Source organism: Barbus barbus (genome assembly GCF_936440315.1).
Source record: "Barbus barbus genome assembly, chromosome: 5".
Lineage (NCBI taxonomy): Eukaryota > Metazoa > Chordata > Actinopteri > Cypriniformes > Cyprinidae > Barbus > Barbus barbus.
Window position 1 is genome coordinate 16896818 of NC_136733.1, and position 28000 is coordinate 16924817.

At 43.7% G+C, this 28000-nt stretch overlaps 2 protein-coding genes across 5 annotated transcripts; both read left to right on the plus strand.

Moving 5' to 3' along the window:
• Positions 1–505: 505 nt before the first annotated feature.
• Positions 506–9381, plus strand: LOC306870044 (leucine-rich repeat and WD repeat-containing protein 1-like). Its single transcript, XM_079417079.1, has 15 exons — positions 506–643; positions 783–1017; positions 1165–1284; positions 1373–1519; positions 1984–2076; positions 2874–3338; positions 3858–3981; positions 4074–4180; positions 5489–5696; positions 5797–5869; positions 5975–6115; positions 6195–6298; positions 6588–6746; positions 7836–7945; positions 8281–9381. The coding sequence occupies exons 1-15, from the start codon at positions 564–566 to the stop codon at positions 8428–8430; spliced, it is 2316 nt and encodes a 771-aa protein (XP_079273205.1). The 5' UTR covers positions 506–563; the 3' UTR covers positions 8431–9381.
• Positions 9382–11158: 1777 nt separating this feature from the next.
• On the plus strand, positions 11159–27985 carry LOC306869291 (uncharacterized protein). Of its 4 annotated transcripts, none has more exons than XM_079415984.1 (6): positions 11159–11277; positions 11401–11503; positions 11638–11825; positions 24647–24788; positions 25484–27351; positions 27443–27985. In XM_079415984.1, exons 3-5 carry the CDS (start codon positions 11677–11679, stop codon positions 26141–26143), a joined length of 951 nt encoding a protein of 316 aa, XP_079272110.1. In that variant the 5' UTR covers positions 11159–11277; positions 11401–11503; positions 11638–11676; the 3' UTR covers positions 26144–27351; positions 27443–27985. The 4 variants fall into 4 exon arrangements, 2 of the variants coding, with proteins under 2 accessions (XP_079272110.1, XP_079272109.1); XM_079415983.1 differs by having other exon boundaries at positions 11160–11277; positions 25481–27351; XR_013784156.1 differs by lacking the exons at positions 11159–11277; positions 11401–11503; positions 11638–11825 and having other exon boundaries at positions 25481–26027; positions 27181–27351.
• Positions 27986–28000: the final 15 nt, after the last annotated feature.

The window sequence follows — 28000 nt, forward strand, 5'->3', positions numbered from 1 at the left end:
TTATCCAAGGGGCCTTATGATTTAGCAAAGATGCCCTATTATTTGTGAGCCTTTTACATTAAATCATTAATAAACGCAACCATGCTAAAACATGCAGTTACGAATTCAGCAATCGGTTGTCTTAAGCACTTAATAAATAGATTATTAAAAAAACAAACAACATGTAAACTACTTCGTCATTTCACATTTTCAAATTCGCTTTATGTAAACAATTTGTCAGTTTACTTTAAACCTTTAAAGATTTTAATTTATATTTTTTAAAAACTGCTTTCGGAATTATAACCACACGTTTTCTTTGTTTACTTGGCTTTTTCAAGTATTTGTGGAATGCAAATGATGTTCTCTAGTCTCTACAAAAGTTTCATGGCAATCTCCTGTGTTCAGAGACCCCACAGGGCGTGAAGAGGCCACTTGTCATAACAATACCAGATGCATTGTGGTTCTGGCACCTACACATCCAATAGAAGAAGTTTTAGCAAGTCTCTGAAACCCGTTATCATTACAGCCCACCTATATTAAGGTCTGATTAGACGCAATACTCAGACTTTGACCGTGCAGCAGCCATGGAGAAAATAACAGAGAAGATACTGCTGGACAAAAGTTCTCCAAGGACAAACAAACTGGAACAGATCAAGACTCTCAAGTAAGAAAGCTGTTTTGTGTTTCTTAGGCACACTGTGATGTGGTATGGTTTATTAAAGAATAAAAAAAGACTTTTAATTCCCCTATGTTAAAAAATGAATTGTTTGATCTGATACTCATGTATTCTCTGTTCTGTACAGTCTCTCACGCATGGGTCTGAAGAGCGAGGATCTGCCTGTGCCTCTGCTATCTAAACTGTGTAGTCTGGAGCAGTTGGATTTGTCTGGGAACATGCTGGAGGAGATTCCCAGAGGCCTCTGTCTGCCCTGCCTAAAGATCCTTAACTGCTCAAGCAATGATATGGAGGATGTAGTATCTCTGGAAGCCCTGAGAAACATAGAGGAACTTAGACTGGAAGACAACCTCTACCTCACAGTGAGAATCATGCTTTGAAATTCAACCCTCACATTTTAACATGTCAAAAATCATGTTTTTTTTTTTTATCCACAGCATTATTAGTGGCGTTTTAGACACTATGGATCTTGTTCTAATTATAAATTGTTTTATGTGGGGTTTTTTTAGGTCAATGATAAACACAAAGTAGTCTTCTTGTTACCTAAGCTGAGGATGTTCAATGGGAAGGATATCAGCTCTACGGCCCATCATATTCGCCATGGCAGCACCGAGATCCTCAGGAAGAGGGTGAGAACAGATTCTTCCACTTATCACATTCAACCATATCAGTTTGTCTATGCAGTGTTTCTTGAATATGTTTTTTGGCAACCTTTAGGTGATTGGTGTGTGGGAACGAAGCTTCAGTCTCCCTGATCCCATTACGGCACAAAGTCTGGCTGCTGTGGAGAAGCGCTTTGTTAATGCTGCTTGCACCCAAATCAAATATGGCCCTAATTCCTTGAGCGAATACACAAAGTGGAGGGTGGGTAGTCTAGCGTGAATATAGTGTTTACTACTCCTGACACAGATTTTGAATTCATAAGTCATCTAAATTGTGGAGAGTTCACAAGGGTGAACATATGTCCTTTTTTTCCCAGACATATCCTGGCCCAGATTTATAATCAGGGATTTGGCTTTTTTTTCCTATTGACATGCTCTTTACAGTCCTCATATACATTATATCTATATGTGTTTGCACTGTTTTGACCATTCTCTGTAGATCGGTCTCCGTTTTGGATGCTACGGTTGGTTGCTTATGTTCAGTGCCTGCACACTTTTGGTCAAACTGTTACTAAACCTACAGCAAGCTTGAAAACAATAGGAAAACAAAGCCAAAACCTGGACATTTAGGAGTCCTGGCCACGACATGTCCGAGAAAAAGAGGATGTATGGTCACCCTGCTTCAATGTGGTTGCATTTCAGCTTATCTAATTTCTGCATTTTTAGGTTGAAATGATTGCAAAAGAATATTTGAAGTCACTGACGTGCAGTGAAGAAGAAGGCAGGGTCACAGACACAACTCCAACAAAGGAGAATGAGGTAAAGCCATCAGCATCATTTTGTTGAGTGTCATATTTGCTACATCAGGCTTCTATGGCTCATTATAGTATGATATAAGATAATTTTTTGCTCGTACTCCATTAGGGATGAACACTTTAATTCAGTGACCCAAACTGACCAAAATATGCAATTTGGTGCAGTCTCTGTCCAAAAAGCATGATCAAATTCTGATATCTTTATAAGACTGCAGCGGATTATTTGCATAAAATGTATATAAATATCAGTTGTCATTCCGTATCTCCCAGTAATGTCTTAGTACGAATATTTAAGTTTAAAAGTTTAATGTGGGGGCCAAACATAAAATGCAGTGTAATACATGAATAACAGAGAGATATACAAATAAACATTTCTCAAAAGCCTGATGTGTCATATTGAATGCTCACATTTTAACATCATTTATTTTTTTTGTGTGTGTGTAATCAAGTAAACCTAAGTTACTTCAGTCCAGTACGTGTTTATCTATAAATATTACTCATAGCTTACTTTATAACAATCAGTAAAGATTTCACAGTAAAAACGCATGTGAAACACGACCGGAAGATATTTTTAAGATTATGCTAAAAGGCCCTAAAAATGTATTCAGTTTTAGTCAGCAGGCAGAAGACATGTCGAGGATTGTGCACAACAGGTTTTTAAGCAAAGTTTAGAATTTTGTGTCAGAAATGATGCATTAGGCTTCATAGAGTTAAAATGCTTTCTTCCATCCAAATTTAATGCTGTGCCGAGGGAACCTTTTGAAAACATTCAATTAATTCATTTTTTTTTACACGACACAGGCTCCTGCAGAGAGAAGGACTTGTGATCTTGGTGGTAACAGTATTACAAGTCCTCAGAAAAGAACCAGAAACAACTCTGAGGTGGCTGCAGAGGCCAGTCCACGAAAGTCGAGTCGAGTGGCAAGTGCAGCTCCGGTTGAGGCTTGTCCACGAAAATCCACACGAGTGATGAGCACTCCACAGAAGACTGACCCTATAATGACCCCCAGCCCCAGAAAGCTGGCCATAATGACCCCAGAGTGTAGTCCAAGGAAATCAAGCCGCCTGGAAAATATTTCTCAGAAAGGTGCTAGCAAAGTTGAAAGCCCCAGAAAGGCAGCAAAGTCAATCATCTCAACGCCCACATCAAGACCAGCTAAATGTGAGAGCCCAAGAAAAACGGCTAAAGATCAGAATACAGCTCAACAGAGCAAACAGAAACCGACACACCTCAGAAAACTGCTCGCTCTAAACTCAGTTCCTCAGGTGAGTCAAAGACGACGCTTGTTTTTTTCTGTCAGTTTTCTCTGTCTATTTCTGTCAGTGACTTGAATGTACATCTCTAAGGAACTAAAAATGTACTGAATTCATTTTGGAGGCATAAAATAAAAAAATTCAAGGTAAGGAAGTTATGAAGAAAAAAGCCTCAGAAGGATAACATTTTTGAAAACCTTACGTAGTTGGGCATAATCATTTTTGTTTTTTTTCAGTAAAAATAAAGATTTTTTTTTTCCAGAAAAAAAAAAAATTATATTTTGGACACTCCTGTTTTGTTGGCCTGAAACTTTTTTACCTTTAATAAACATTCTGACAAAGGATTGTTTCTCAACAATTTCCTTATTGGGCCGCGGTCTTGTATTTGCATGTGAATTGTCACAGAATCACTCTTAAGTTGTGGATTCCTGTTGTTGCTTTTACTGTGTTTGTATTCAGTCTATTGTTGATTGCTCATTACACAGTCATTAGCGCATTGTTAATGGGCGTCTCTCTCCCCTGCTGTTACAGGAGCCAGTGAGTCTGCAGCCGTTCCATGTCTTGCAGTGCCACAGTCGACAAGACAGTCCCGACGACTTCAGCACTCAGCTTTGGGCCTGTGCCTTTGAGCCCCCGCAGGAATGCTGTGGTGGTGGTGAGCACTATCAAGTGATTCAATTAAATTGGATCAGTTGTATGCTTCAATGTGTTTTTAATATACGTCTGGCATTGCTTTTAATCTGTAAGGTATCAGTGGTGGGTCTCGGACAATCGCCACATGTGGAGGGGAAACTTTGTGTGTGATTGACTGTGAGTCAGGACATGTGCTGAAGAAATACAAGGTTCCCGGTGAGGTGAGTGCAAAAAAGTTCTGTACAGTACCTTATCTGACCACTAGGTGGCTTAGTTATATAGGCCCATCAGTTTTTGTATCACATAGAATGCACTGGCTATTTAGAAAATCATACTTCTGTAGTTCTACTACTTTCATAGTTCTGCTATTTCTGCAGTATGTACCTGTACATATGGATTGAATACCTGGATGACCCAACATTTGCCAAAAAATGCAGAGAAATACTTTTTCCCACAATGCAATGTGCACAACATGACGGTCTATTTGTAATGAACATACTTGACCAATATTTATATTTTTCATAACCTAAAGTGATTATTTGTATGTTTATGTCTTAATAACCAACATACAAAACCAATTTTTTTTTTTTACTTGTGCACTTGTAAAATTTCATTTTATATCACAACAATATTTGTTTTTGTTTTAATAATAATAATAAAAGCAGTAACAGCAACAATAAAATTAACAGCAGACAAAATAAACTGACAAAGTCTACTGTTTATAAATGGAGAAATAAATAATTCTGTCAACTTTGCATAAATGTAATCATTTGTTTTAAACTACTGTTATGGAGTAGAGACAATAAGTTTACGGGAATAATTATACAATACATTAGAGTTCGTTAAGAATGGCATGTTTGCAGAATTATTAATATTATCATGGGACAGAGTCACACATGACATGTGGGTAAAAATTATATTTTGGCCACCATATAGGAATCAATAGTAATTTCTGGCCACATTGTAATAATTTGTTTCCTAGTTTTAATTAATTCAAAACAAGGAAACAAATTAGAACAACGTGGTCACCTTTTACTGAAAAGAGGAAAAGGAAACAAATTCTTCATTTATGGCCACTATTAAAGTAAAATGAGGGAAAAGATTCTCAATGTGTGCACTTTTTGAAACAGCGGATTTGACATGACAAAAATATCTGATAAAGAAAAATGCTTACATATTGTAAGAAATATAGGTAAAACCAATTATAGGTTGATGTCTACAGCATACTGGAAGTAATACTAATAATTTTGTAAAACATGATTTTAAGATGGTTTAAACTTTTTTTTCTGAGATGAACTGGGTGGCACGACAACAGCTATAATGTTAGCATAATGCATACTGTTCCATATTCTATTAAAAAATACACCGTGTATTCTGTACAGCATGTAGTGAGATTCCATTCTGAACATAGCTACTGATGCCACAGAATCCAACCTAGCCTGTTCTGCAAGAGTTAAACGCAAACAGACTGCATTTGACTGGCATCCAGTTCCTGTAAATTCAATGTTGTATCCACTGTTGTCTTGTAGGAGTTCTTCTCACTAGCATGGTCCACAGTGCTGATGTCCAGGACAGGTGGCTCTGCCCGTCCCTGCAATATCCTGGCAGCTGGGGGTAAGAGGGGTCGTGTGAAGCTCATCCATCCCAGAGTCAACCTGGCATTTGGAGAGTTTCGTGCCAGTCGACGTGCCATTTCCATTATGCGCTTCAGTCCACGCAACGCTAGCTTTCTCTTCAGTGAGTGAAGCAAACAGTGAACACAATGAGACTAAGTGACTAAATAATAACTTAGTTGAGCTATATAAATATAACTAAAAATCACTATTTCTAATTACAGCTGGGACGTATGAAAATAAAATCTTTTTGTGGGACATTGGAGGACTGGATCGTGATTACAACTTTAAAATCAGGTTATTTATAATTGATTGTTTTTAATACTTCATTTAGAAATGCTAAAATGTGCATTTACATTGTTACAAACTTTTCCATATTTTTATTTCTTATTTTTTTCACAGTAAGCTGCTAGTCCTGGAGACGGGCTCCACTCCTCTGCATCTCTCTCTGCTCCCCACGTCTCCAGACACGCACCTCCTCTCAGGCTGTGATGACGGGCTGTATATCTTTGATATCCAGCTCAGTAAAAACACACAGAAAAGGTTTGATTTCTCCCATCAGTTCTGTGTGTCTGTTGTCAGAGAAACTGTTTCTTTATTGTAATTTACATGTTTTTTTCAGAAACGAGGAGATGGAGATTGTGTTTCCAATATACAACAAAAAGGACAAGAAGAACACCTACCGGACTATTGACGGACTGAGCTTCCTGTCAGATGATATAGTGGGTGAGTAAACAGTAAGAAGAATTTAGGATTGGTTGACCAAATAATACAATATATAATGTATGTTTTCTGTTTAAATTAGCACTGTAATGACACTATAATGACCAGAAAAATTACCTTAAAGAATTATTTAAAAAAAAATGTGTGTGTGTGTATATATATATATATATATAGATATATAGTAGTAAGGCTTACGCTCTATTAAATTTACTCTGCTGTGTTTTAACACACTGTGGCTTTTCTTCTGTCTGATACTGAAGGCAATAATGATGGTTGTAATATTTCCTCCCAGCATCCAAGAGCCACATGCAGGGCTCTATCTACCTGTGGAGCTGGAGTGCCACACAGGCATCTTGGAACGGCAGAAAGAAAGAGGTGCCAGCTGTTGTGCTGGCAGAGCTGCAGTGGTCCAGCACTGAGATCCCATACCTGTCTCTAGGCACCTGTCCAGGTATTCATGATATTTGAATGAAATGTCATATGTAGGGCTACACGATAAATCGTATTTTAATTGTGATCATGATTTCTACTTTTCTCAGTTAAACACATAATCATCTGCGATATTTGCCTGCTGAAAGTGTTTCATTTGACATTTGCTTTATCTCGCATTGTTAACAAGCCTCCACAAGCTTTCAGGCTTGCAGTTGCCAGAGTTTAGGTCCCACAATCAGAGCTTCTTTAAATGGATTCAAGATTTCGGCCAGTCTTGTACTCAATCTTCCCATTCCTCTGCTCTGAGAAAAAGCTCTAATGATCGGAAAACTCCAGGCAACATATGTTAGGATGTGTGAGCAGGCCTCAGTTATTAACTGTAATAAATCTGAACATTATTTATGACTATATTGTTTGCGGAATAAATGCATGCAACGTCTGTGCCTCTATACAAATTAATTTTTGTTGTTGCTTTATTAGAAATGTGTTAACAATGTAGAATTGAGTTAATATTAGGAATTTCACTGGTTTAGCTATTGAGAGAAACTTTTTGTTTTACAAGTTTTCATAATGTGGAGCATTGGTCTCAAACTCGATTCGGCCACAGCTCTGCACAGTTTAGCTCCAACCCTAATCAAACACACCTGACTCAACTAATCAAGGTCTTCAGGATCACTAGAAACTTCCAAGCAGGTGTGAGTTGGAGCTAAACTCTGCAGAGCTGCAGCCCTCCAGGAATTGAGTTTGAGACCACTGATGTAGAGAGTGTCAATTTCTATAATAAAAATAATACATTAAAAAACTAGATGATGTAAAATAAAACCATGGAAGCTGACATTCAAAAATGGCAATTGTGATTATAATTTAAGCAAAACAATTGTGATTACCATTATCGTGCAGCCCTATAATTTGGTCAAATGTCAGCATAGAGAAAAGAACCTTATTATTATTATTTTATTTAATTAATACATTTCTTCTTTATTACTTAAATATGCAGAATATGCCTAAGCAGTGCTCATAATAATGTACCAAATCACTGGTGAGATTTTTATGTGTATTTATGCAGAAAATCTATAAGCAAAATTGGTGTGAACTGTTTTTCTTGTAGGCTATGGTTATGTGGTTTGTGGGGATGAGCAAGGAAGGCTGTGGATGTACCATATCACAGACACCATGATGGAAAAGTTCAAGAGTGGAAAAACAATCTCAGCCACTGAGGTAAGTTAATCATTGCTGGGTGAGCGAATACGGTATGTGTTAATGTAAGATCTTGGATTGGGAATTAATGATAATCTTACATGTTCCAAATAAAACATGGCATGTATTTACAGATTTGATTTATTTATTTAGCCATTTTCTGTCATGCAGAAACGATGATATTCCACTCCAGTCAGGCATTATATCTCACTAAAATAATCCTATTAGCTACAGTATTAAATCCTTTAAGAAGGTATCCTATCTTTTAACATGTTAACTCTAGAGGAGTTTTACTGTTGATGTTTGAATACAGAGCCCCTGGATCTAATTTTCCTCTTTTGCTCATGTTATTTCAGGTGCTGGAGTGGCCGTCACCAGTTAGAGCTGGAATGGGTGCATTAGATGGGCCATCTATTAACAGCATTGCCATGGATCCTGATCTACATTACTTGGTTGCCCTTACTGACAAGAACATGGCCGTGGTTTGGAAGAGAACGAGTCAATGAGCTCAAAGAAATGTTCAGTTGCTGGCAGTATTTCTCATTATTGCTTTGCATATCTGGACTCAATTTGAATTGATCATGGTTCTGTGAGGAAAGCAGTTAAAAAGGAAAACATGTTAAAGACTTATCGTCTCAAAGAGACAGAGAAAAACGAATGTAGCCATCATGTTAGATTTGTTCCTATTCCACTGTGACTACTTTTTTTTAGGTGAAAGGCAGTTGTTTTGTAACCTCTTTCATAATTTTAAGTCTTTCAGTATTTTTTCTTGTTTGTTTTAGTTTTTTAAGCATTGATGATGGATTTCTTCAGTGTAGTCCATGAAACTCGAGAAGCAGAGTTCCAGATGTCAAAATAAGACTTTATTAAAGAAAGTAATAAAGCCGAGATACCGGTAACCGCATGTAATTCTCTGTCTGTCCGCGCATCAATTTTATACCTTTCTTTCTTACCATAATTGGTAGTTCCGGTTTTTAATTGGCTATGCCTGGCTGGTTTGCCACAATTTATTACCAGCCCACCTGGCCAATTATTTAATGGTGGAATTTGGTCCAATCAGCCACTTTTATTCCGCTGCCAATAAGGTGGTCACATGAGACATGCATCGAACTTGTTTACCTGTTATACTCTGGAAATCACCCAAAGTTCATAAGGGTATTTAAGTTCACTGGTACAATCCAATGGAAACCACCTGTTCTGCCCAATGGTTAAGTCCTCAGACTTACATTCTACATTAGGACATCCAGTATTGGAATAACTCAACACATTAATCAGTATATTGATTACTTTCATGACCATGCATCATATTTTTTTATAAAATAATATCATATTGAGTAAATAGCATAATATGAAGTAAAATAACACAATGTTATTTAAATGATTCCCATTTATGCCTCACTCTTAGTTGTGAATGTGAGTGTCCAAAAAAAATAAAAATACTAATGGTGTGTATTCTGTATGTTGTATGAGCCAGCTTTCATTTGTTATCCTGTTTTTGTAAATTTACTGCAGTTTTAGTCGTTTGGTGCATTTAGATTTTTTTGCTACAAACATTTTTTTTATCATATGAATAAGACTGCAGTCCTCTTTGTTGTTGCTTACTACTTTTTTTTCTTTTTATAGTTTTATTTTCAGATATAATGTGAAACAAAACATATGTTGTTTAAACAACATTACAAACGTAATTTTTCTTTAACAAAAACAAAAGAGAAAGAGAAAGAAAAAAACAACAACTCAGAAATAATCTCTTTAGCTGTCTTAATTATTAATAAAAAATCAAATCTTCTTGCAATTCTTTCAATTCTTGCAATTATTTTGCAATAAGAGAAGGTAAATACTTACAAAAGAAAAAAAAAAGCCCCAAATTTTTTCAAAAGGTTTTGGTGATTTCCTAACATTGAAAAGGATTTTCTCAGGGTTGCAATATGAAATGAGTTCGTTGATCCAATGTTTTCTATATGGAGAATGAGGCGACTTCCAATTAACTAATATACATTTTTTCCCAGCCGTACCAGCAAAAAGTATGAAATACTTTTTATGATGAGACTAATCTAATAATTCAGTATCCCTAATATCCAAACTCTAGGATCATAACTGATAGGGACACCTAGAACATTTGAAGATATATCAATTATACAGTATATTCCCAAAAATCCTTCAATACAGGACATTTCCAAAGCAAGAAGTAAATTGGCCTCAGATGCTTTACACCTTTGACATTTGGAAGGTATAGTAGTGTTTAATGTGGAGTTTTTGAGAAGTGTAATATGTTCAGTGCAGAATATTAAATTGGATTTGTCTATGTTTGGTGGATATTAAAGTAGTCTGCATTCTTTCCATAATACACTCCCACTCTACCGGATCATATGTGCAGTCAAGATCTCCCTCCCATCTCTGCTTCAAGACTTCATTGTCAAATGGCTTTAAATTGTTTGATAATGTACTATATCCTACAGAAGCTATACCACTCGGAGAAGACACAATCTTGTTAAACATAACATTTTCAAACGATGATAATGTTGGAATTTTAGGAAATGTCTTAGGGATGATCTCTTTGATCAAACATCTGACTTGCAAATATTTGAAATAATGTTGCTTACATCTTTAGGCTTGCATTTTCCTGCATGCAAGATAATGAGCTTCAGGTGCATCCTTAAATATAACTATTAATTTAATCCATTACTTACAAATAAACGATAATATGCCACTAGTAAAAACATGGTATAGCCCATATCTATGGTATTGCCATGGTATACTTCCAAAACGTTATATGTCCTTTGTTCAAAATGCTATATTCGCTTAATGCCATTAGCAAAATTATAATTTTGTCTCTTTGGAATGAATGCGCTGATATTTTCTTATTAATATTAATATCAATAAATTTCCTTGTCTGCAGCACGATAAAAAAAAAAAAGTAGATAAAGACGGATCGGAGAAAGAATTTTATCAACAGATAAGGAAGATATTTTTAAATCTGCAGTGGTGTTTCTTTTGTGTCATTTCTTATTTAGGTTATTTGGTTATAGTTATCTCGGTTATTTTTAACGTTTATTAATTTAATGCCTCAAAACCAAGAGGTATTACATATGCACATTATCATATTAACATAAGCTGCCAGAGAAAGAGAAAGAGAAAAAAACCCTTCTGGGCTTTGAGGCTCGCTCCCGCTTTGTGACGTCACAGCGTAAGCGCGCTAACTGAGTATTTATTGACTGCTGCCTGCGATTCTCCTGTCAGTGTAAAGGTATGAAAATAGTTCTTCTGACGTTTTATCTGTGTTATGGTTCGTTTGCATATTGCAAATTTTACTGTTTTTATTTGGAGTCTTCAAGCTGCTTCCAAAAGAAAATGAGGTGAAAAAAAAAAAAAAAAAAAAAAATTAATATGTTGAGTATCACAATTATCCAGTGATAGAGGCTAACTTAAGCTAAACTTCTCGACTAATTTCTCTAATTTATTTTCCTGCTTTAATGTAGCCGACTTCACAGGTCTGACCAGAAGAAAAAGTATTCAGAATGCCTCTCCTTTTTACTTCTGACAAATCTCTGGATGTGATCAAGGCAAAAACAATTATCAGTGGTAAGTCTTTATAAGAAAAACCAAAAATAACCTTGAAAAATCTTATTTAATAGATATGTTTAAAATACATTTCAGAGACTTTACTCGGCTTATGTAATATGTTTATTAATTTGTGGCTTTTAAATTGTTCTCAGCACAGTATCAGTGCACAGAACGATCATCTGCAGGATCTTATGTCATTGTTGGAGAACCATTCATATACTCTGCAAAGTATGATTCAGTCATTTCCAAGGATCACCTGTGCACAGAACTGTCACATTGACTGTATGAAAGGACCCATTCTTGGACAGTCCTGCCTGGGTTACTACTCTTGGGAGTACAGGTAAGTGCTGGTACCCCACACTAATTGTACCAAAGAAAGTTTTTCCTTTGCTTGATCACAGGGGGTATGAAGGCACTTTAAAGCTGTTGATGTATGATTGCATGTTTCACTGTATGTTAGCTATTTCATATCTGTAACAACAAATGCAAACCTTTGGCTTGGTTGAAAAGATAATCTAGCATCATGTTTGGCTCACATCAGGGCGAGATTGTTCTCCCTCTCATGTTTGAATCATCAGTGCTTTATGCTTGTGCATTCGCATCACATTCACGTCTTCTCCTCATATTAAGAAGGACCCCAGTGTGGAGCCAAAAGGTTAGAGGGACCAGACACAGCCAAAGGCCCAGAAGTTCATGTTGGAGCAAGGGAGACGAGGAACCCCAGCAGAGCCAGAGAGATCGAGGAACCATCTTTTATATTTGAGTCTTCTGTGTATCATACTTGCGTATTCGCTACATCCCCTTCCATTTTCCTATTTTGAATGTTTTGCGTCATCTTTTGCTCACAACACAAGAGTGTTGAGGGGGACAGAGGGACAACAGACCAAGGCGGAATCGTACGCACGAGGAATCCCAGCAGAGCCAGAGGTATCGATGAGCCATCTTTTATCTATGAGTCATCTGTGCTTCATACTTGTATGGTACCCGTGTTCACTACATCTCCTTCCATTTCTTGTCTTCATCGTCTCATTTATGTGCATTTTCCTATTTTAATTTTTTTTGCATCATCTTTTGCTCACATTGGCGCAACATTGTTCTCGTTTTCATGTTTGAGTCATCAATGCTTTATACCTGTGCGTTCGTATCATCTCCTCATATTATGAAGGACCCCAGTGGAGCTTAAGTGTTGAAGGGTCCAGAAACAGCTAAAGGCCCAGATGTCCATGTTGGAGCCAGAGGGACGACAGACCAGACCAGCCACAGGGATTAACGGATCATCATCTCGTTCGTGGGTATTTTGTTATTTTGGACTATTTCACGCGTTCACACCTAGAATAAAGTTTATGCGTATTTGGCGTGCTGTCCGAGGGGAGGGCGAACCCAGAGTACCCCCCCCTACAGGTTAGGACAGGAATAGTTGTAAGTGCGGAGAAGGGGTGGCGGAGGGATGCTGGAAAACTAATGAACAGAGGTAAGTCTGCTGTGTATATATATACACTCCTCTAACCTTGTTAACTGGGTTGATTACTGATTGTTCTCCTCTCGTGTTAATTACATTAATTATCTGAACGTGCTCCTCCCGAACTTTGTTAATAAAACATCATTTTGTGAGTATATTTGGCTCACAAAGAAGAGACATAGTTCTTCCTCTCATGTTTCAGTCATCGATGTTTTATACTTGTGCATTCGCATCATCTCGACATATTATGGAGGACCCCAGTCACCGTAGCCACCCGATCTGGTCCGTATCCAGCCCAGATGGTGGATCAGCACCCAGAGACGACCTCTACAGCCCTGAACGTCAGCGGAGACCAGGACACCGAGATGAGCGCCAGAGACAGATCCCCAGTGAGGACCCCGCCACTTAGACAGCCATCGGGAAAGACCACTGGAACCAGTTGAGCTTTTACAATCTCACTTTGCTGCAGTTGGAATTGAACTGCTGGTTTGTTTGGCCAGAGGAGAACTGGCCCCCCCGACTGAGCCTGGTTTCTCCCAAGGTTTTTTTCTCCATTCTGTCACCGATGGAGTTTTGGTTCCTTGCCGCTGTCGCCTCTGGCTTGCTTTGTTGGGGACACTTCATTTCCAGGGATATCGTCGACCTGATTGAGGGGAGACTATACAGTCTGTGGCAATGGGGAACAGCTGCGGGTGTAATGCTGAGTGTCAGGTGAATGATGCGGCAGGTGTGTGTGGTTTGTGACAGCTGTGTGTAATGTGTCAGGTGTGTGTAGTTTGGAGGAGTGGAGTCCGGGAGGAAGGGAGATGGTGACCTCTGGTGGAGAAGGGAAGAACTGCTGGGCCCGGACTCATGACACATGTTGGAGCCAGAGGGATGACAGACCAAGGCAGAGCCATAGAGACAACGGTCCCCAGCAGAACCAGAGGGATTAACGGACCATCATCTCGTTCGTGGGTATTTTGTTATTTTTGAGTATTTTGCGAGTGTATTTGGCTCACAAAGAAGAGAGATAGTTCTTCTTCTCATGTTTGAGTCCTTGATGTTTTATACTTGCGCATTCGCATCATCTCCACATATTATGGAGGATCCCAGCGGAGCCAAAAGAGTGGGGATCCAGATGCAGCCAAAGGCCTAAAAGTTCATCTCCTCTTATTATGGAGGACCCCAGTGGAGTGTTGGAATGTGTTCACTACATCTCCTTCCATTTCTTGTCTTCATCGTCTCATTTATGTGCATTTTCCTATTTTGAATTTTTGACGTCATCTATTGCTCACAGTGGTGCAAGAGTGTTTTCCATCTGTGTTTATACTTGCGCATTCGCGTCATCTCCACATATTATGGAGGACCCCAGTGGAGCTAAAATGTTGGAGGGTGCAGACACATCCAAAGGCTTAAAAGTTCATGTTAGAGCCAGGGAGACGACAGGCCAAGGTGGAGCCATAGAGGCGAGGAACCCCAGCAGAGCCAGAGGTATCGAGGAACCGTCTTTTATTTTTGAGTCATCTGTGATTCATACCTGCATATTCACTACATCTCCTTCAATTTCTTGTTTTCATCATCTCGTTCGAACCTATTTTGGATTTTTTGCGTCATCTTTTGCTCACAGCGGTGCAAGAGTGTTTTCCCACTCATGTTTGGCCTAAAAGTTCATCTCCTCTTATTATGAAGGACCCCAGTGGAGTGTTGGAATGTGTTCGCTACATCTCCTTCCATTTCTTGTCTTCATCGTCTCATTCATGTGCATTTTCCTATTTAGAATTTTTGACGTCATCTATTGCTCACAGTGGTGCAAGTGTTTTCATCAATGCTTTATACCTGTGCGTTCGTATCATCTCCTCATATTATGAAGGACCACAGTGGAGCTTAAGAGTTGAAAGGTCCAGATGCAGCCAAAGGCCCCGACGTCCATGTTGGAGCCAGAGGGACGACAGACCAAGGTGGAGTCATAGAGACGAGGAACCCCAGCAGAGCCAGAGGGATTGAGGAACCATCTTTATATTTGAGTCATCTGTGCTTCACACTTGCATATTCGCTACATCTCCTTCCATTTCTTGTCTTCATCATCTCGTTCATGTGCATTTTCCTATTTTGAATTTTTTGTGTCATCTTTTGCTCACATTGGTGCAACATTGTTCTCGTTTTCATGTTTGAGTCATCTGTGATTTATTCTTGTGCATTCGTGTCATCTATTCATATAAAGAAGAGCCCAGTGGAGCCAAATTGTTGGAGGGTCCAGATACAGCCAAAGGCCCAGAAGTCAATGTTGGAGCCAGAGGGATGACAGACCAAGGTGGAGCCAAATAGATAATGAACCCCAGCAGAGCCAGAGGGATTAACAAACTATCATCTCGTTTGTGGGCATTTTGTTATTTTTTATTATTTTGTGAGTATTGTAGCGGGCTGAAGAATCACACGACAGGTTGCAGTGCAATAAAGACCCCGGAGGGTGTGTTTATTGTGCCAGACTTGTGAATAAAAGGAAATAGGTGAAGGTGCCAACGTGCTCCGTGCTCGTCCACAATCTCCTGGTGATCTTCTCGGCCGGCCGGCTGCGTGCAGGGTGCTCTGGATCCTGTACGTGGGTGGCGGGCTGTGCGATCAACTGGTGTCTGTGGAAATCAGAGAGACAGGGTTAGTTGGCCTTCTCTTGGAGACATCGCTCCCCAGTGTGTGCCAGCTCGGCCCTTTTCTAGCCCTCTCCAAACGAGCCGCAGCTGTGATCGCTCAGTCCGCTGTGATTGTGAGCAGGTGCAGCTCCTTCGTTGCCAGGGCGACGCTGATAGGTGCCCGGGACACTTGTCACACTTCCCCCCCCTAAGCGTCGTCCTGGTACTCCGAGAGAGGGGGGAGGAGGGGGCTGGACGGGGGGGCCCCCCTGACCGATCTGCAAAAGCTGCCCACAGGCGGGAGAGTCCGTCCGCGTTGGCGGTCCCTGCCCGATGTCGCACGTCAAAGTGGAAGTCCTGGAGCGCCAGGAACCACCGGGTCACCCGAGCATTGGTGTCCTTTGCTCGGGCCATCCACTGCAGCGGGGCGTGATCCGTGATGAGGGTGAACTTTCGGCCCAGGAGGTAATACTTCAGCTCCAGGACTGCCCACTTGACGGCCAACGCCTCCTTCTCCACCGCCGCGTACCGCTGCTCGGTTGTGGACAGCTTCCGGCTGATGTAGACCACCGGGTGTTCCTCACCGTCCTGTACTTGGGACAGCACGGCTCCCAGCCCGGTGTCGGATGCGTCCGTCTGTAACAAGAAGGGACAGTGAAAATCAGGAGCGCGTAACACTGGTTCCGCCGTGAGCGCCATCTTCACCCTCTTAAAGGCGTCCTCCTCCTCGGGTCCTCACTTCACCCTTTCCGGCTGTCCCTTCTTGGTCAGGTCGGTCAGGGGTGACGCTAAGGAGGAGAAATTGGGTATAAAACATCTGTAATACCCAGCCAACCCCAAAAAGGCCCGTACCTGTTTCTTGGAGGTGGGCCGAGGGGCCGAGAGAATTGCTGCCACCTTTTTCTCCTGCGGATGGACCAGGCCCCGGCCCACCTGGAACCCGAGGTACTGTGCTTCCGGCAGGGCGAGGTGACATTTCTTGGGGTTGGCGGTGAGCCCCGCCCGCCGCAGTTCGAGGAGCACCCTCCGGAGCCGCTCTAGATGGTCCTCCCAGGTCTCCGAGTGTATGACCACGTCGTCAATATACGTCCGGCTTCGGGACCATGACGATGGGACTCGACCAGGAACTGCGGGAGGGCTCAATAACTCCTAGCCTTAGCATCTCTTGGACCTCCGCCTCAACAGCGTGTCGCCGAGCCTCTGGGATTCGGTTGGGCCGCTGACGCACAATGGTCCCTGGTGGAGTGCGGACGTCATGTTGTAGAACTGTGGTCCGCCCGGGTAGTGGGGAGAACACATCGGAGAACTGACCGACCAGATGTTGAAGCTCCGTCTTCTGGGCGGCCGTAAGGTGGGAGCTGATGTCGACGACCACGGGAGACGTGACTGCTAGTGCCGCCACCTGTGTCCTCGTCCCCTCCCAGCGCTTCAGGAGATTGATGTGGTACAACTGGCTCTCTTTTCGTCGACCGGGCTGGCGTACCCGGTATGTCACGGGTCCCACCTTCTCCGTGACAATATATGGCCCTTGCCATTTGGCGAGAAATTTGCAGGCCGACGTGGGGACGAGGACCAGCACATGATCGCCCCTTTGGAGCTCCCGTGGGCAGGCCGCCCGGTCGTAACGTCGACGTTGCGCTTCTTGGGCAGCAGCCAGGTGCTCCCGGACGAGTGGCATGACGCGGTCAATCCTTTCCCTCATCTCCCTCACGTGCTCGATCGTGGTCCGATGGGCAGCGGGCTGCTGCTCCCAGGCCTCTTTGGCGACATCGAGCAGGCCGCGAGGCTGTCGCCCGAACAGAAGTTCGAAAGGTGTAAATCCTGTGGAGGCCTGGGGGACTTCCTGGATGCCGAAGAGGACGTATGGCAGCATCTGGTCCCAATTCCGTCGGTCGTCCGCAGCCACGCGACGGAGCATTTGCTTCAACGTCCGGTTGAATCTCTCGACTAGCCCATCGGTCTGGGGGTGGTAAACGGTGGTACGAAGTTGTTTTACCTTCAGGAGCCGGCAGAGGTCAGCCATCGTCCGGGACATGAAGGGAGTGCCCTGGTCGGTCAGTATCTCCCGGGGTATGCCGACCCGGCTGCACAGCAGAAACAGTTCCTGGGCAATGGCTTTTGACGTGGCCTTGCGCAACGGGATGGCCTCGGGGTATCGGGTGGCATAATCCACGATGACGAGTATGTGCTCATGGCCCCGGGCGGACTTCGGCAGCGGCCCTACTAAATCCATCCCTATCCGCTCGAAGGGCACCTCTATGATGGGTAGTGGAATCAGCGGAGAGGGGGGAGGAGTCCTGGGCGACGTCCGCTGGCATTCCGGGCACGCCTGACAGAACCGCTTCACTTCCGCGTCGAGACCGGGCCAATGAAAGCGATCCCTGATGCGTTGGGCGGTGTTCTGTGGACCCAGGTGGCCGGCCATCGGATGCGCGTGGGCCAGCTCCATCACTTCTCCGGTTTTTGAGTGGGGTACCACCAGGAGTTTCACTGTTTCCCCTCTCCGCTGGGCGACGCAGTACAGTAGGCCATTCTGGACGACGAAGTGAGGGACTGGATGCGGGGGCGGCTGGACGTCTTGTCCCTCGACTACCCTCACTTGTTTCCAGCCGTGCTTCAGCCGATCGTCCCCCATTTGCTCTTTTGCAAAGTCGCCCCCCCCCCCAACCTGTTGAAAGACATCATAAAAAAGGTTAGAATTTTGGGAGGGGGACTCACCATCACGAGCGCTGTCCGAGGCCAGGAGGACGGGGCGCTGTCGGGGACGTCGGTTCGATGTCTTCCTCTTTTGGCGGTTCCCGGCCGGCTTGGCCGGCTGTGTGACTTCGGCCAGCAGGCGCTCAAATCCTGGCCAGTCTCTTCCGAGGAGGACGGGTACCGGCAGATCTTTAACCACGCCCACCTCCATGGGCCAGGTGCCCGGACTCGCGGTGACGGTGACCTGCCGGGTTGGTACACTCCGGGTGTCGCGGTGCACACAGGTAATGGGCAGGCGGGCTTTGGCCCCCGCCCGTGGGGGAAACAGGGAGGCCCGTACCAGACTCACGGCGCTGCCTGAGTCTAGAAGAGCTTGGCATGGTCGTCCATTCACCGTCACCTCGGTCTGTGGTGCCTCCCGCGGTGGTGCCTGATGCACTACACAGCCTGCCAGCCAAGCGCGGTTCGGCGAGCGAGGTGGCTCCGTGGGCATCGGCTCGTCTTGCGGGCCGGGAACCGCCGGCCTACCGACTGCGCGAGGGGTGCCCTCCAGCGTGCGCCGCTCCTGGAACACCCTCCGGGGAAAAGGCGGTGCTCGCTCCCCAGCTTCGCGCTGTTGTGTTGCCTCCGCGAGCTCAATGGCCTCCACGAGCTCCCCGACGGTGTGTGGGTTCCGCATCCCGGCTGCCTGCCGAAGAGGGCGTGGAAGAGCGTGGAGCAACCGGTCCACGACGACGCGCTCGGCTACTTGGGCCGCGCTGGGTTCCCCGGCGAGTAGCCAGTGGTGGGCGAGGCGGAAGAGATCGGCCGCTTGGGCGCGGGCCGGCAGTCGACTGTTGTACTCCCAGGTCCTGAATCGCTGCGCAGCCGAAATGGGTGACACTCCGACCCGGCCCAGGATTTCTCTTCGTAGGTTCTCGTATGAACCCACCAGGCCGATGGGCATGGAAAAATAAGCCTGCTGAGGAGCCAGTCAGCAGCGGCGCCAGAATCTGCGCCCACTCCTCTCGCGGCCAGTCCTCTCGTGCGGCGACGGCCTCAAACATCCGCAGATAGTTCTCCGCGTCGTCGTGGGCCGTCATCTTCGGCAGGAGCTGAGTGGCCTGGACGCGGGGATCGGGCAGCGGAACCCGTTGCGCAGCAGCAAGGCGAAGGGCGGCGACTTCCCTTTCGGTTTCCCCTTGTCGCGCTGCCATGTGCTCCACAATCTGCTGCTGCCGTATGCTCACCTCCGTCAGGTGCTTGAGGAGCTCGTCCATGTCTGGGGAGGAGTCACCGCCTGACAGAAAAAAAAAATCCAAAAAAAAAACTGTGATTAGAACGGGTGTGTGGTGTCGGTGATTCTTCAGCAATCTGCCCGCATTCTCCACCAGTGTAGCGGGCTGAAGAATCACACGACAGGTTGCAGTGCAATAAAGACCCCGGAGGGTGTGTTTATTGTGCCAGACTTGTGAATAAAAGGAAATAGGTGAAGGTGCCAACGTGCTCCGTGCTCGTCCACAATCTCCTGGTGATCTTCTCGGCCGGCCGGCTGCGTTCAGGGTGCTCTGGATCCTGTACGTGGGTGGCGGGCTGTGCGATCAACTGGTGTCTGTGGAAATCAGAGAGACAGGGTTAGTTGGCCTTCTCTTGGAGACATCGCTCCCCAGTGTGTGCCAGCTCGGCCCTTTTCTAGCCCTCTCCAAACGAGCCGCAGCTGTGATCGCTCAGTCCGCTGTGATTGTGAGCAGGTGCAGCTCCTTCGTTGCCAGGGCGACGCTGATAGGTGCCCGGGACACTTGTCACAGTATATTTGGCTCACATAGAAGTAAGATACTTCTTCCTCTCATACTTGAGTCATCATTGTTTTATACTTGCACATTCATGTCTTCTCATATTATGGAGGACCCCAGTTGAGCCAAAGGGTTTGAGGGTCCAGACGCAGCCTAATGCCAAAAGCTCATCTCCTCATATTATGGAGAACCCCAGTGGAGCCAACGTGTGGGAGTGTGTTTGCTACATCTCCTTCCATTTCTTGTCTTCGTCATCTCGTTCATGTGCATTTTCCTATTTTAAATGTTCTTGCATCATCTTTTGCTCACATTGGCACGACATTGTTCTTGCTCACATGTTTGAGTCATCAATGCTTTATACCTGTGCGTTCGTATCATCTCCTCATATTATGAAGGACCCCAGTGGAGCTTAGGAGTTGAAAGGTCCAGATGCAGCCAAGGCCCAGATGTCCATGTTGGAACCAGAGGGACGACAGACCAAGGTGGAGCCATGGAGACGAGGAACCCCAGCAGAGCCAGAGGGATTGAGGAACCATATTTTATATTTGAGTCATCTGTGCTTCACACTTGCATATTCTTGCATATTCGCTATTTCAATATACAGGTGGTGTTTCCTGCTTGACATTTCTGCATGCCGCATCTCCTCCAGTGCACCTTTGGGTCAGCTGCAGGGTCATCAGCTGGTGCCACCGTTCATGGACGTTTCGCCCCCTAACCCAGTACGTCTCCCGGTGTGTGTGTGTGTGTGTGGGGGGGGGGGGTGCAGTGGCTTGTGGGGACGTATCCCCGCCACCCCCTTTAGCTACCCTCACTGGGGTACCAAGCCCCGATTCCTGTCCCTCCTCCATAGCCACAGCCAGTAGCTTGCCTTCTCTGCCTCCTCCGCCAGCTTCTTGATGGCTCTCCTCAGGCTTATCCCAGTTGTCCCAGCAGCTCGGAGATGCTGGATTGCGGACTTCCCCACAAAGCCCCTGCATCCAACTTCTACTGGATGGATGGTCGCGGTCCATCCCCGTCTCTGCACTCCGCTGCCAAATCAGAGTACTTGAGCCGCTTGAGCTCGTGTGCCGCTGGTATTCCCTCTTCCCATGGCACAGTCAGCTCAATAATTAGGGCCTTCTTGGCCGCTGTGGCCCACACCACAGTGTCTGGCCTTAGTGTTGTCTGGGTGATCTCTGTTTGAAAGATAAGCAGGGTGCCAAGATCAGCACAAATCTCCCATCCCTTTCCAGGAGTGAACAGACATGTTGTCCTCCCCGCCACTGTCTTCTGCCCGCCTTCTCCTGGTCTGAGGAATGGGATGTGGCTGAAGGGAATCTGAAGAGCTATTTGCCCGGACTCTACATCTTTCCAACTGTTCCGCCAACATCCTCAGCACCTGATTATGCCGCCATCTAAAGCAGCATAAGATACTACAACTGTAATCTGAATTACAGCTGTTTCCTGTAAACTCCGTGGACAAAGCAGTATTGCTTTAGAACACTTCCTTTAGGCATTTCATGGCGCGAAGATGAAAACAAAATGCCATCGAATCGTTTCTGAAGACAGTCAGAACCTTCAGAGGTACATTCATATTATTAATTAATTCATATATTCATTTGTATAATTCCCTTAGCACTCTTTTAAAACCTCCCAGCTTTTCCGCCCAATTTTCACTCAAAACAAAACTATTCCACGCGCTGTGCGCATGTGAGACTGTTACTGAAAACTGTGCTTTATGCTGGACAGTATTTATTTATCGTGAGTTGTTCAAATCGTGTTAGTCGAATACAGTTTTAATGATATTTAAAATATGAAACGGTAATACTAACCGTGGGGAATTTTATCTTGATTTATCGTCAAACCGGTAATCATTACATCCCTAGTCCGGACGCAGCCAAAGGCCCAGAAGTTCATGTTGGAGCCAGGCAGACGGCAGACCAAGGTGGAGCCATAGAGACAAGGAACCCCAGCAGAGCCAGAGGGATTGAGGAACCATCTTTATATTTGAGTCATCTGTGCTTCATACTTGCATATTCTTGCATATTCGCTACATCTCCTTCCATTTCTTGTCTTCATCATCTCGTTCATGTGCATTTTCCTATTTTGAATTTTTTGCGTCATCTTGTCCTCGCAGCAGTGCAAGAGTTTTTTCCCGCTCATGTTTGAGTCATCAATGCTTTTTACCTGTGCGTTCATATCATCTCCTCATATTATGAAGCACCCCAGTGGAGCTTAAGAGTTGAAAGGTCCAGATGCAGCTAAAGGCCCAGATGTCCATGTTGGAGCCAGAGGGACGACAGACCAAGGCGGAGCCCTAGAGACAACGGTCCCCAGCAGAACCAGAGGGATTAACGGACCATCATCACATTCTTGGGTATTTTGTTATTTTAGACTATTTTGCGAGTGTATTTGGCTCACAAAAAAGAGAGATAGTTCTTCCTCTCACGTTTAAGTCATCGATGTTTTATACTTGTGCATTCGCATCATCTCCACATATTATGGAGGATCCCAGCGGAGCCAAAAGAGTGGGGGTCCAGATGCAGCCAAAGGCCTAAAAGTTCATCTCCTCTTATTATGGAGGACCCCAGTGGAGTGTTGGAATGTGTTCACTACATCTCTTTCCATTTCTTGTCTTCATCGTCTTTTCCTATTCTGTCGTCGATTTTCCTATTTTGAATTTTTTATGTCATCTATTGCTCACAGTGGTGCAAGTGTTTTCCATCTGTGTTTATGCTTGCGCATTCGCGTCATCTCCACATATTATGGAGGACCCCAGTGGAGCTAAAGTGTTGTAGGGTGCAGACACATCCAAAGGCTTAAAAAGCTCATGTTGGAGCCAGCGAGATGACAGGCCAAGGTGGAGCCATAGAGACGAGGAACCCCAGCAGAGCCAGTGGTATAGAGGAACCGTCTTTTATTTTTGAGTCATCTGTGCTTCACACTTGCATATTTGCTGCATCTCCTTCCATTTCTTGTCTTCATCATTTCGTTCATGTGCATTTTCCTATTTTGAATTTTTTGCGTCATCTTTTGCTCACAGCAGAACAAGAGTTTTTCCCGCTCATGTTTGAGTCATCAATGCTTTTTACCTGTGCGTTCGTATCATCTCCTCATATTATGAAGGACCCCAGTGGAGTGTTGGAATGTGTTCGCTACATCTCCTTCCATTTCTTGTCTTCATCGTCTCATTCATGTGCATTTTCCTATTTTGAATTTTTGACGTCATCTATTGCTCACAGTGGTGCAAGAGTGTTTTCCAAGAGTGTTTTATACTTGCGCATTCGCGTCTTCTCATCATATTATGGAGGACCCCAGTGGAGCTAAAGGGTTCAAGAGTCCAGACATAGCCAAAGGCCCAGAAGTTCATGTTGGAGCCAGGGAGACGACAGACCAAGGTGGTGCCTTAGAAACGAGGAACCCCAGCAGAGCCAGAGGGATCGTCTTTTATTTTTGAGTCATTTGTGCTTCATACTTGCATATTTGCTTCAATATTCGCTACATTGGGGAAGTCGTGGCCTAATGGTTAGAGAGTCGGACTCGTAATCCAAAGGTTGCGGGTTCGGGTCTCGGGCCGGCAGGGATTGTAGGTGGGGGGAGTGAATGTTCAGCGCTCTGTCCACCCTCAATACCACAACTGAGATGCCCTTGAGCAAGGCCGAACCGAACCCCCAACTGCTCCCCGGGCGCCGCAGCATAAATGGCTGCCCACTGCTCCGGGCGTGTGTTCACAGTGTGTGTGTGTTCACTGCTGTGTGTGTGCACATTTAATGGGTTAAATGCAGAGCACAAATTCCGAGTATGGGTCACCATACTTGGCCGTATGTCACTTTTTCATTTCATTTTCATGTCCTTCCATTTATTGTCTTTATCATCTCGTTCGTACGTATTTTGAATTTTTTGCATCATCTTTTGCTCACAGCGGTGCAAGAGTGTTTTCCCGCTCATGTTTGAGTCATCAATGCTTTTTACCTGTGCGTTCATATCATCTCCTCATATTATGAAGCACCCCAGTGGAGCTTAAGAGTTGAAAGGTCCAGATGCAGCCAAAGGCTCAGATGTCCATGTTGGAGCCAGAGAGACGACAGACCAAGGTGGAGCCATAGAGACGAGGAACCCCAGCAGAGCCAGAGGGATTGAGGAACCATCTTTTATATTTCAGTCATCTGTTCTTTACACTTGCATATTCGCTACATCTCCTTCCATTTCTTGTCTTCATCATCTCGTTCATGTGCATTTTCCTATCTTGAATTTTTTGCGTCATATTTTTGCTCACATTGGCACAATATTGTTCTTGTTGTCATGTTTAAGTCATCTGTGATTTATTCTTGTGCATTCGCGTCATCTATTCATATAAAGAAGAGCCCAGTGTAGCCAAAGTGTTGGAGGGTCCAGAGTCAGCCAAAGGCCCAGAAGTCAATGTTGGAGCCAGAGGGATGACAGACCAAGGTGGAGCCAAATAGATAATGAACCCCAGCAGAGCCAGAGGGATTAACAAACTATCATCTCGTTTGTGGGCATTTTGTTATTTTGGATTATTTTGTGAGTATATTTGGCTCACATAGAAGTGAGATGGTTTTTCGTCTTATGTTTGAATCATCGTTGTTTTATACTTGCGCATTCACGTCTTCTCCTCATATTACAGAGGACCCCAGTGGAGCCAAAGGGTTAGAGGGTCCACTCCAGACACAGTCAAAGGCCCAGAAGTTCATGCTGGAGCCAGGCAGATGGCAGACCAAGGTGGAGCCATAAGCCCCTTTCACACAGAGATTCCGGAAAATACACGGGTAATGTGTTCCGGCAATTGTTCCCGGATCGTTAGATTTTGGTTCATTCACACTGCCAGTGATTTTCCGGAAACTGTGCGTGCGTTCACACTCAACCCGTAAAGATCCCGTAAAGACACATGACATTTCATGTGACATGTATCCTAAACTGGCAAAAAAAAAAAAAAACTAAACTGGCGAACGATTTCAGCTTCAGCGCGGATAGTGAGGAGCTCCGATCGCTGCTTCAGTCCAGTTTACACATTTTTTGTCGTGTGAATGTTGATCTGCCTTCAAAACACCCGGTAAAAGAGTCGCATGATAACGCGCGTCATCAGCCTTTACGGCATTCATCCGGCTTTTGTTCACACAGCGCTCATTCCGGGACTGAACCCGGCAATGTTACTAGGTCCCCAACCCGGGATTGATCCCGGAATCAATCCCGGGTCGTGGTTGCGTTCACACAGAAGGCACTCTGGCAATTTTCCGGCAATTTTCCGGGACCAACGTGCAGTGTGAAAGGGGCTATAGAGACAAGGAACCCCAGCAGAGCCAGAGTGATTAACGAACCATCACCTCGTTGTGGGCATTTTGTTATTTTGGATTATTTCGCGAGTATATTTGGCTCACATAGAAGTAAGATAGTTTTTCCTCTCATACTTGAGTCATCATGGTTTTATACTTGCACATTCACGTCTTCTCCTCATATTAAGAAGGACCTCAGTGGAGCCAAAGGATTAGAGGGTCCAGACACAGCCAAAGGCCCAGAAGTTCATGCTGGAGCCAGGGAGACGACATACCAAGGTGGAGCCATGGAGACGAGGAATCCCAGCAGAGCCAGAGGGATTGAGGAACCATCTTTTATCTTTGAGTCATCTGTGCTTCACACTTGCATATTCGCTATATCTCCTTCCATTTCTTGTCTTCATCATCTCGTTCATGTGTATTTTCCTATTTTGAATTTTTTGCCTCATGTTTTGCTCACAGCGGTGCAAGAGTGTTTTCCCGCTCATGTTTGTGTCATCTGTGTTTTATACTTGCGCATTCGCGTCATCTCCACATATTATGGAGGACCCCAGTGGAGCCAAAGTGTTGGAGGGTGCAGACACAGCCAAAGGCTTAAAAGTTTATGTTGGAGCCAGGGTGTTGGAGCCAGGGAGACGACAGACCAAGGCGGAGCCATAGAGACGAGAAACCCGAGCAGAGCCAGAGGGATCAAAGAACTATCTTTTATTTTTGAGTCATCTGTGCTTCATACTTGTGTGTTCGCTACATCTCCTTCCATTTCTTGTCTTCATCATCTCATTCATGTGCATTTTCCTATTTTCTTTAGGGATGCACGATATTATCGGACTGATATCGGAATCGGACGATAATGGCTTTAAAATGTAAATATCGGCATCGGCCCGATATGAAAAATTATGCCGATATGTCTTGCTGATCAGAGGAATTTGTTAACTCACATGTGCTCACGGTGTGCTAGCGATTAGATCAGGTCAACAGTGCGATTAGATCATGTCAGCAGTGTGACTCATTCTTGACGCAAAGTTTTGTCTGAATGATGATTAGATTCACTCTTTTGGATTGCTGCATTTAATCTGTGAAAGCACCTACAGAATGATGTATTCAGTGTGTGATAGAGTAAACTGTAAAGTGCAGTGGCAGCCTCCCCCGGGTCCTAATGCCTGATTGGTAAGGAGTTTTAATCTGTAGGGGGCGCTGTTGGCCTACTTCTTATTAAATTAAAAGTAAAATAGCCTACACAAATAACATTTAGACTATGTTTTTGATTAAATAAAACAGAAATTCATGTCATAAAATAATGAGTATGCTTTGATTTAATGGTCAGAAGCTATAGTTTACATGAAAAAAAATCACAAACATATATTCTGATTTATTCATTAATGTGTAATATGTTTTATTTTTTAAACAAAAGCTCTAAAAGATTTTCAGAATTTTTACAACTTTTGCTTTAGACTATCTACAAATGTTAAATCTTAAAATAAGATGTTAGGGTTAACACGGCATCTTTCTGGGAAAAAAATGCAGCGTTTGATATATATAGTTTATTTATAGTTCTTTTCAAAGCTTCAATGTACTGTCAATAAACCGTCATTATTTTTTATTTAATTCTAACAAATAAGTTCTTGTTAAAAACTAACCAAAATTAAAAATATTTTGCTTATAATTTCTGCACAGGAGAGACTTGGTGTTGTTTCCAAACAAAAGGAAGTATATCGGTATCGGACAAAATTAGTTGAATATCGGATATCGACAAAAATCCAATATCGTGCATCCCTAATTTTCTTGCATTATCTTTTGCTCACATTGGAGCGACATTGTTCTCACTCACATGTTTGAGTCATCAATGCTTTATACCTGTGCGTTCATATCATCTCCTCATATTATGAAGGACCCCAGTGGAGCTTAAGAGTTGAAAGGTCCAGATGCAGCCAAAGGCCTAGATGTCCATGTTGGAGCCAGAGGGACGACAGACCAAGACGGAGCCATAGAGACAAGGGACCCCAGCAGAGCCAGAGGGATTATCGAACCATCATCTTGTTTGTGGGCATTTTGTTATTTTGTGAGTATATTTGGCTTACATTGGCGAGATCATTCTCCCTTTCATGTTAGAGTCATCAATGTTTGCATTCACATCTTCTCATATTATGAAGGACCCCAGTGGAGCCAAAAGGTTAGAGGGTCCAGATGTAGCCAAAGGCCCAGAAGTCCCTATTGGTGCCATTGGGATGAGAAACCAAGCTGGAGCGTAGAGATGAGGGACCCCAGCAGAGCCAGAGGGATTTTTTAATTTTCATGCATTATCTTTGCCTCAAAATATGCATATCCGCTTTATCTCCTCCTATTTTTCTGCTTGTTTTGGCATCTCATTTATTTTCTCATTTTGAATTTTCTTGTCATCTTTGCCTCATATCGGAACAAAATAATTATCTCTTTTTATCAATGAATAGAAAAACTAATATTGCAAATAAATTAATTTTGAGTTTAATCAGTGTCTTTATTTTAATTTTGAATTGTCATAATTCATTTTTTTTACACACTCTGAGCTGTTAAATGAAAAGGGAAGTTCATTCAGCTTTTGCATAAGTTCATTTTAAGTTATGTTATTCTTGTATTTTTTCTATAACCAGATAAAACTCAGCCCAGCAGAGTTATGTGCCCATTCACAATTGAATTAAGAATGTCTATTGAATTCTAATAAAAAAAAAAAA

Bases quoted from the DNA above. Each gene is read 5' to 3' on its own strand.
- LOC306869291 (XM_079415983.1), top strand. From the start codon at position 11,677: ATGTCATTGTTGGAGAACCATTCATATACTCTGCAAAGTATGATTCAG. The intron at 11,826-24,646 runs GTAAGTGCTGGT...CTCATATTACAG, and splicing joins TACTACTCTTGGGAGTACAG to AGGACCCCAGTGGAGCCAAA. The intron at 24,789-25,480 runs GTAATGTGTTCC...CCTCATATTAAG, and splicing joins AGATTCCGGAAAATACACGG to AAGGACCTCAGTGGAGCCAA.
- LOC306870044 (XM_079417079.1), top strand. From the start codon at position 564: ATGGAGAAAATAACAGAGAAGATACTGCTGGACAAAAGTTCTCCAAGG. The intron at 1,285-1,372 runs GTGAGAACAGAT...GGCAACCTTTAG, and splicing joins CCGAGATCCTCAGGAAGAGG to GTGATTGGTGTGTGGGAACG. The intron at 5,870-5,974 runs GTTATTTATAAT...TTTTTTTCACAG, and splicing joins GATTACAACTTTAAAATCAG to TAAGCTGCTAGTCCTGGAGA.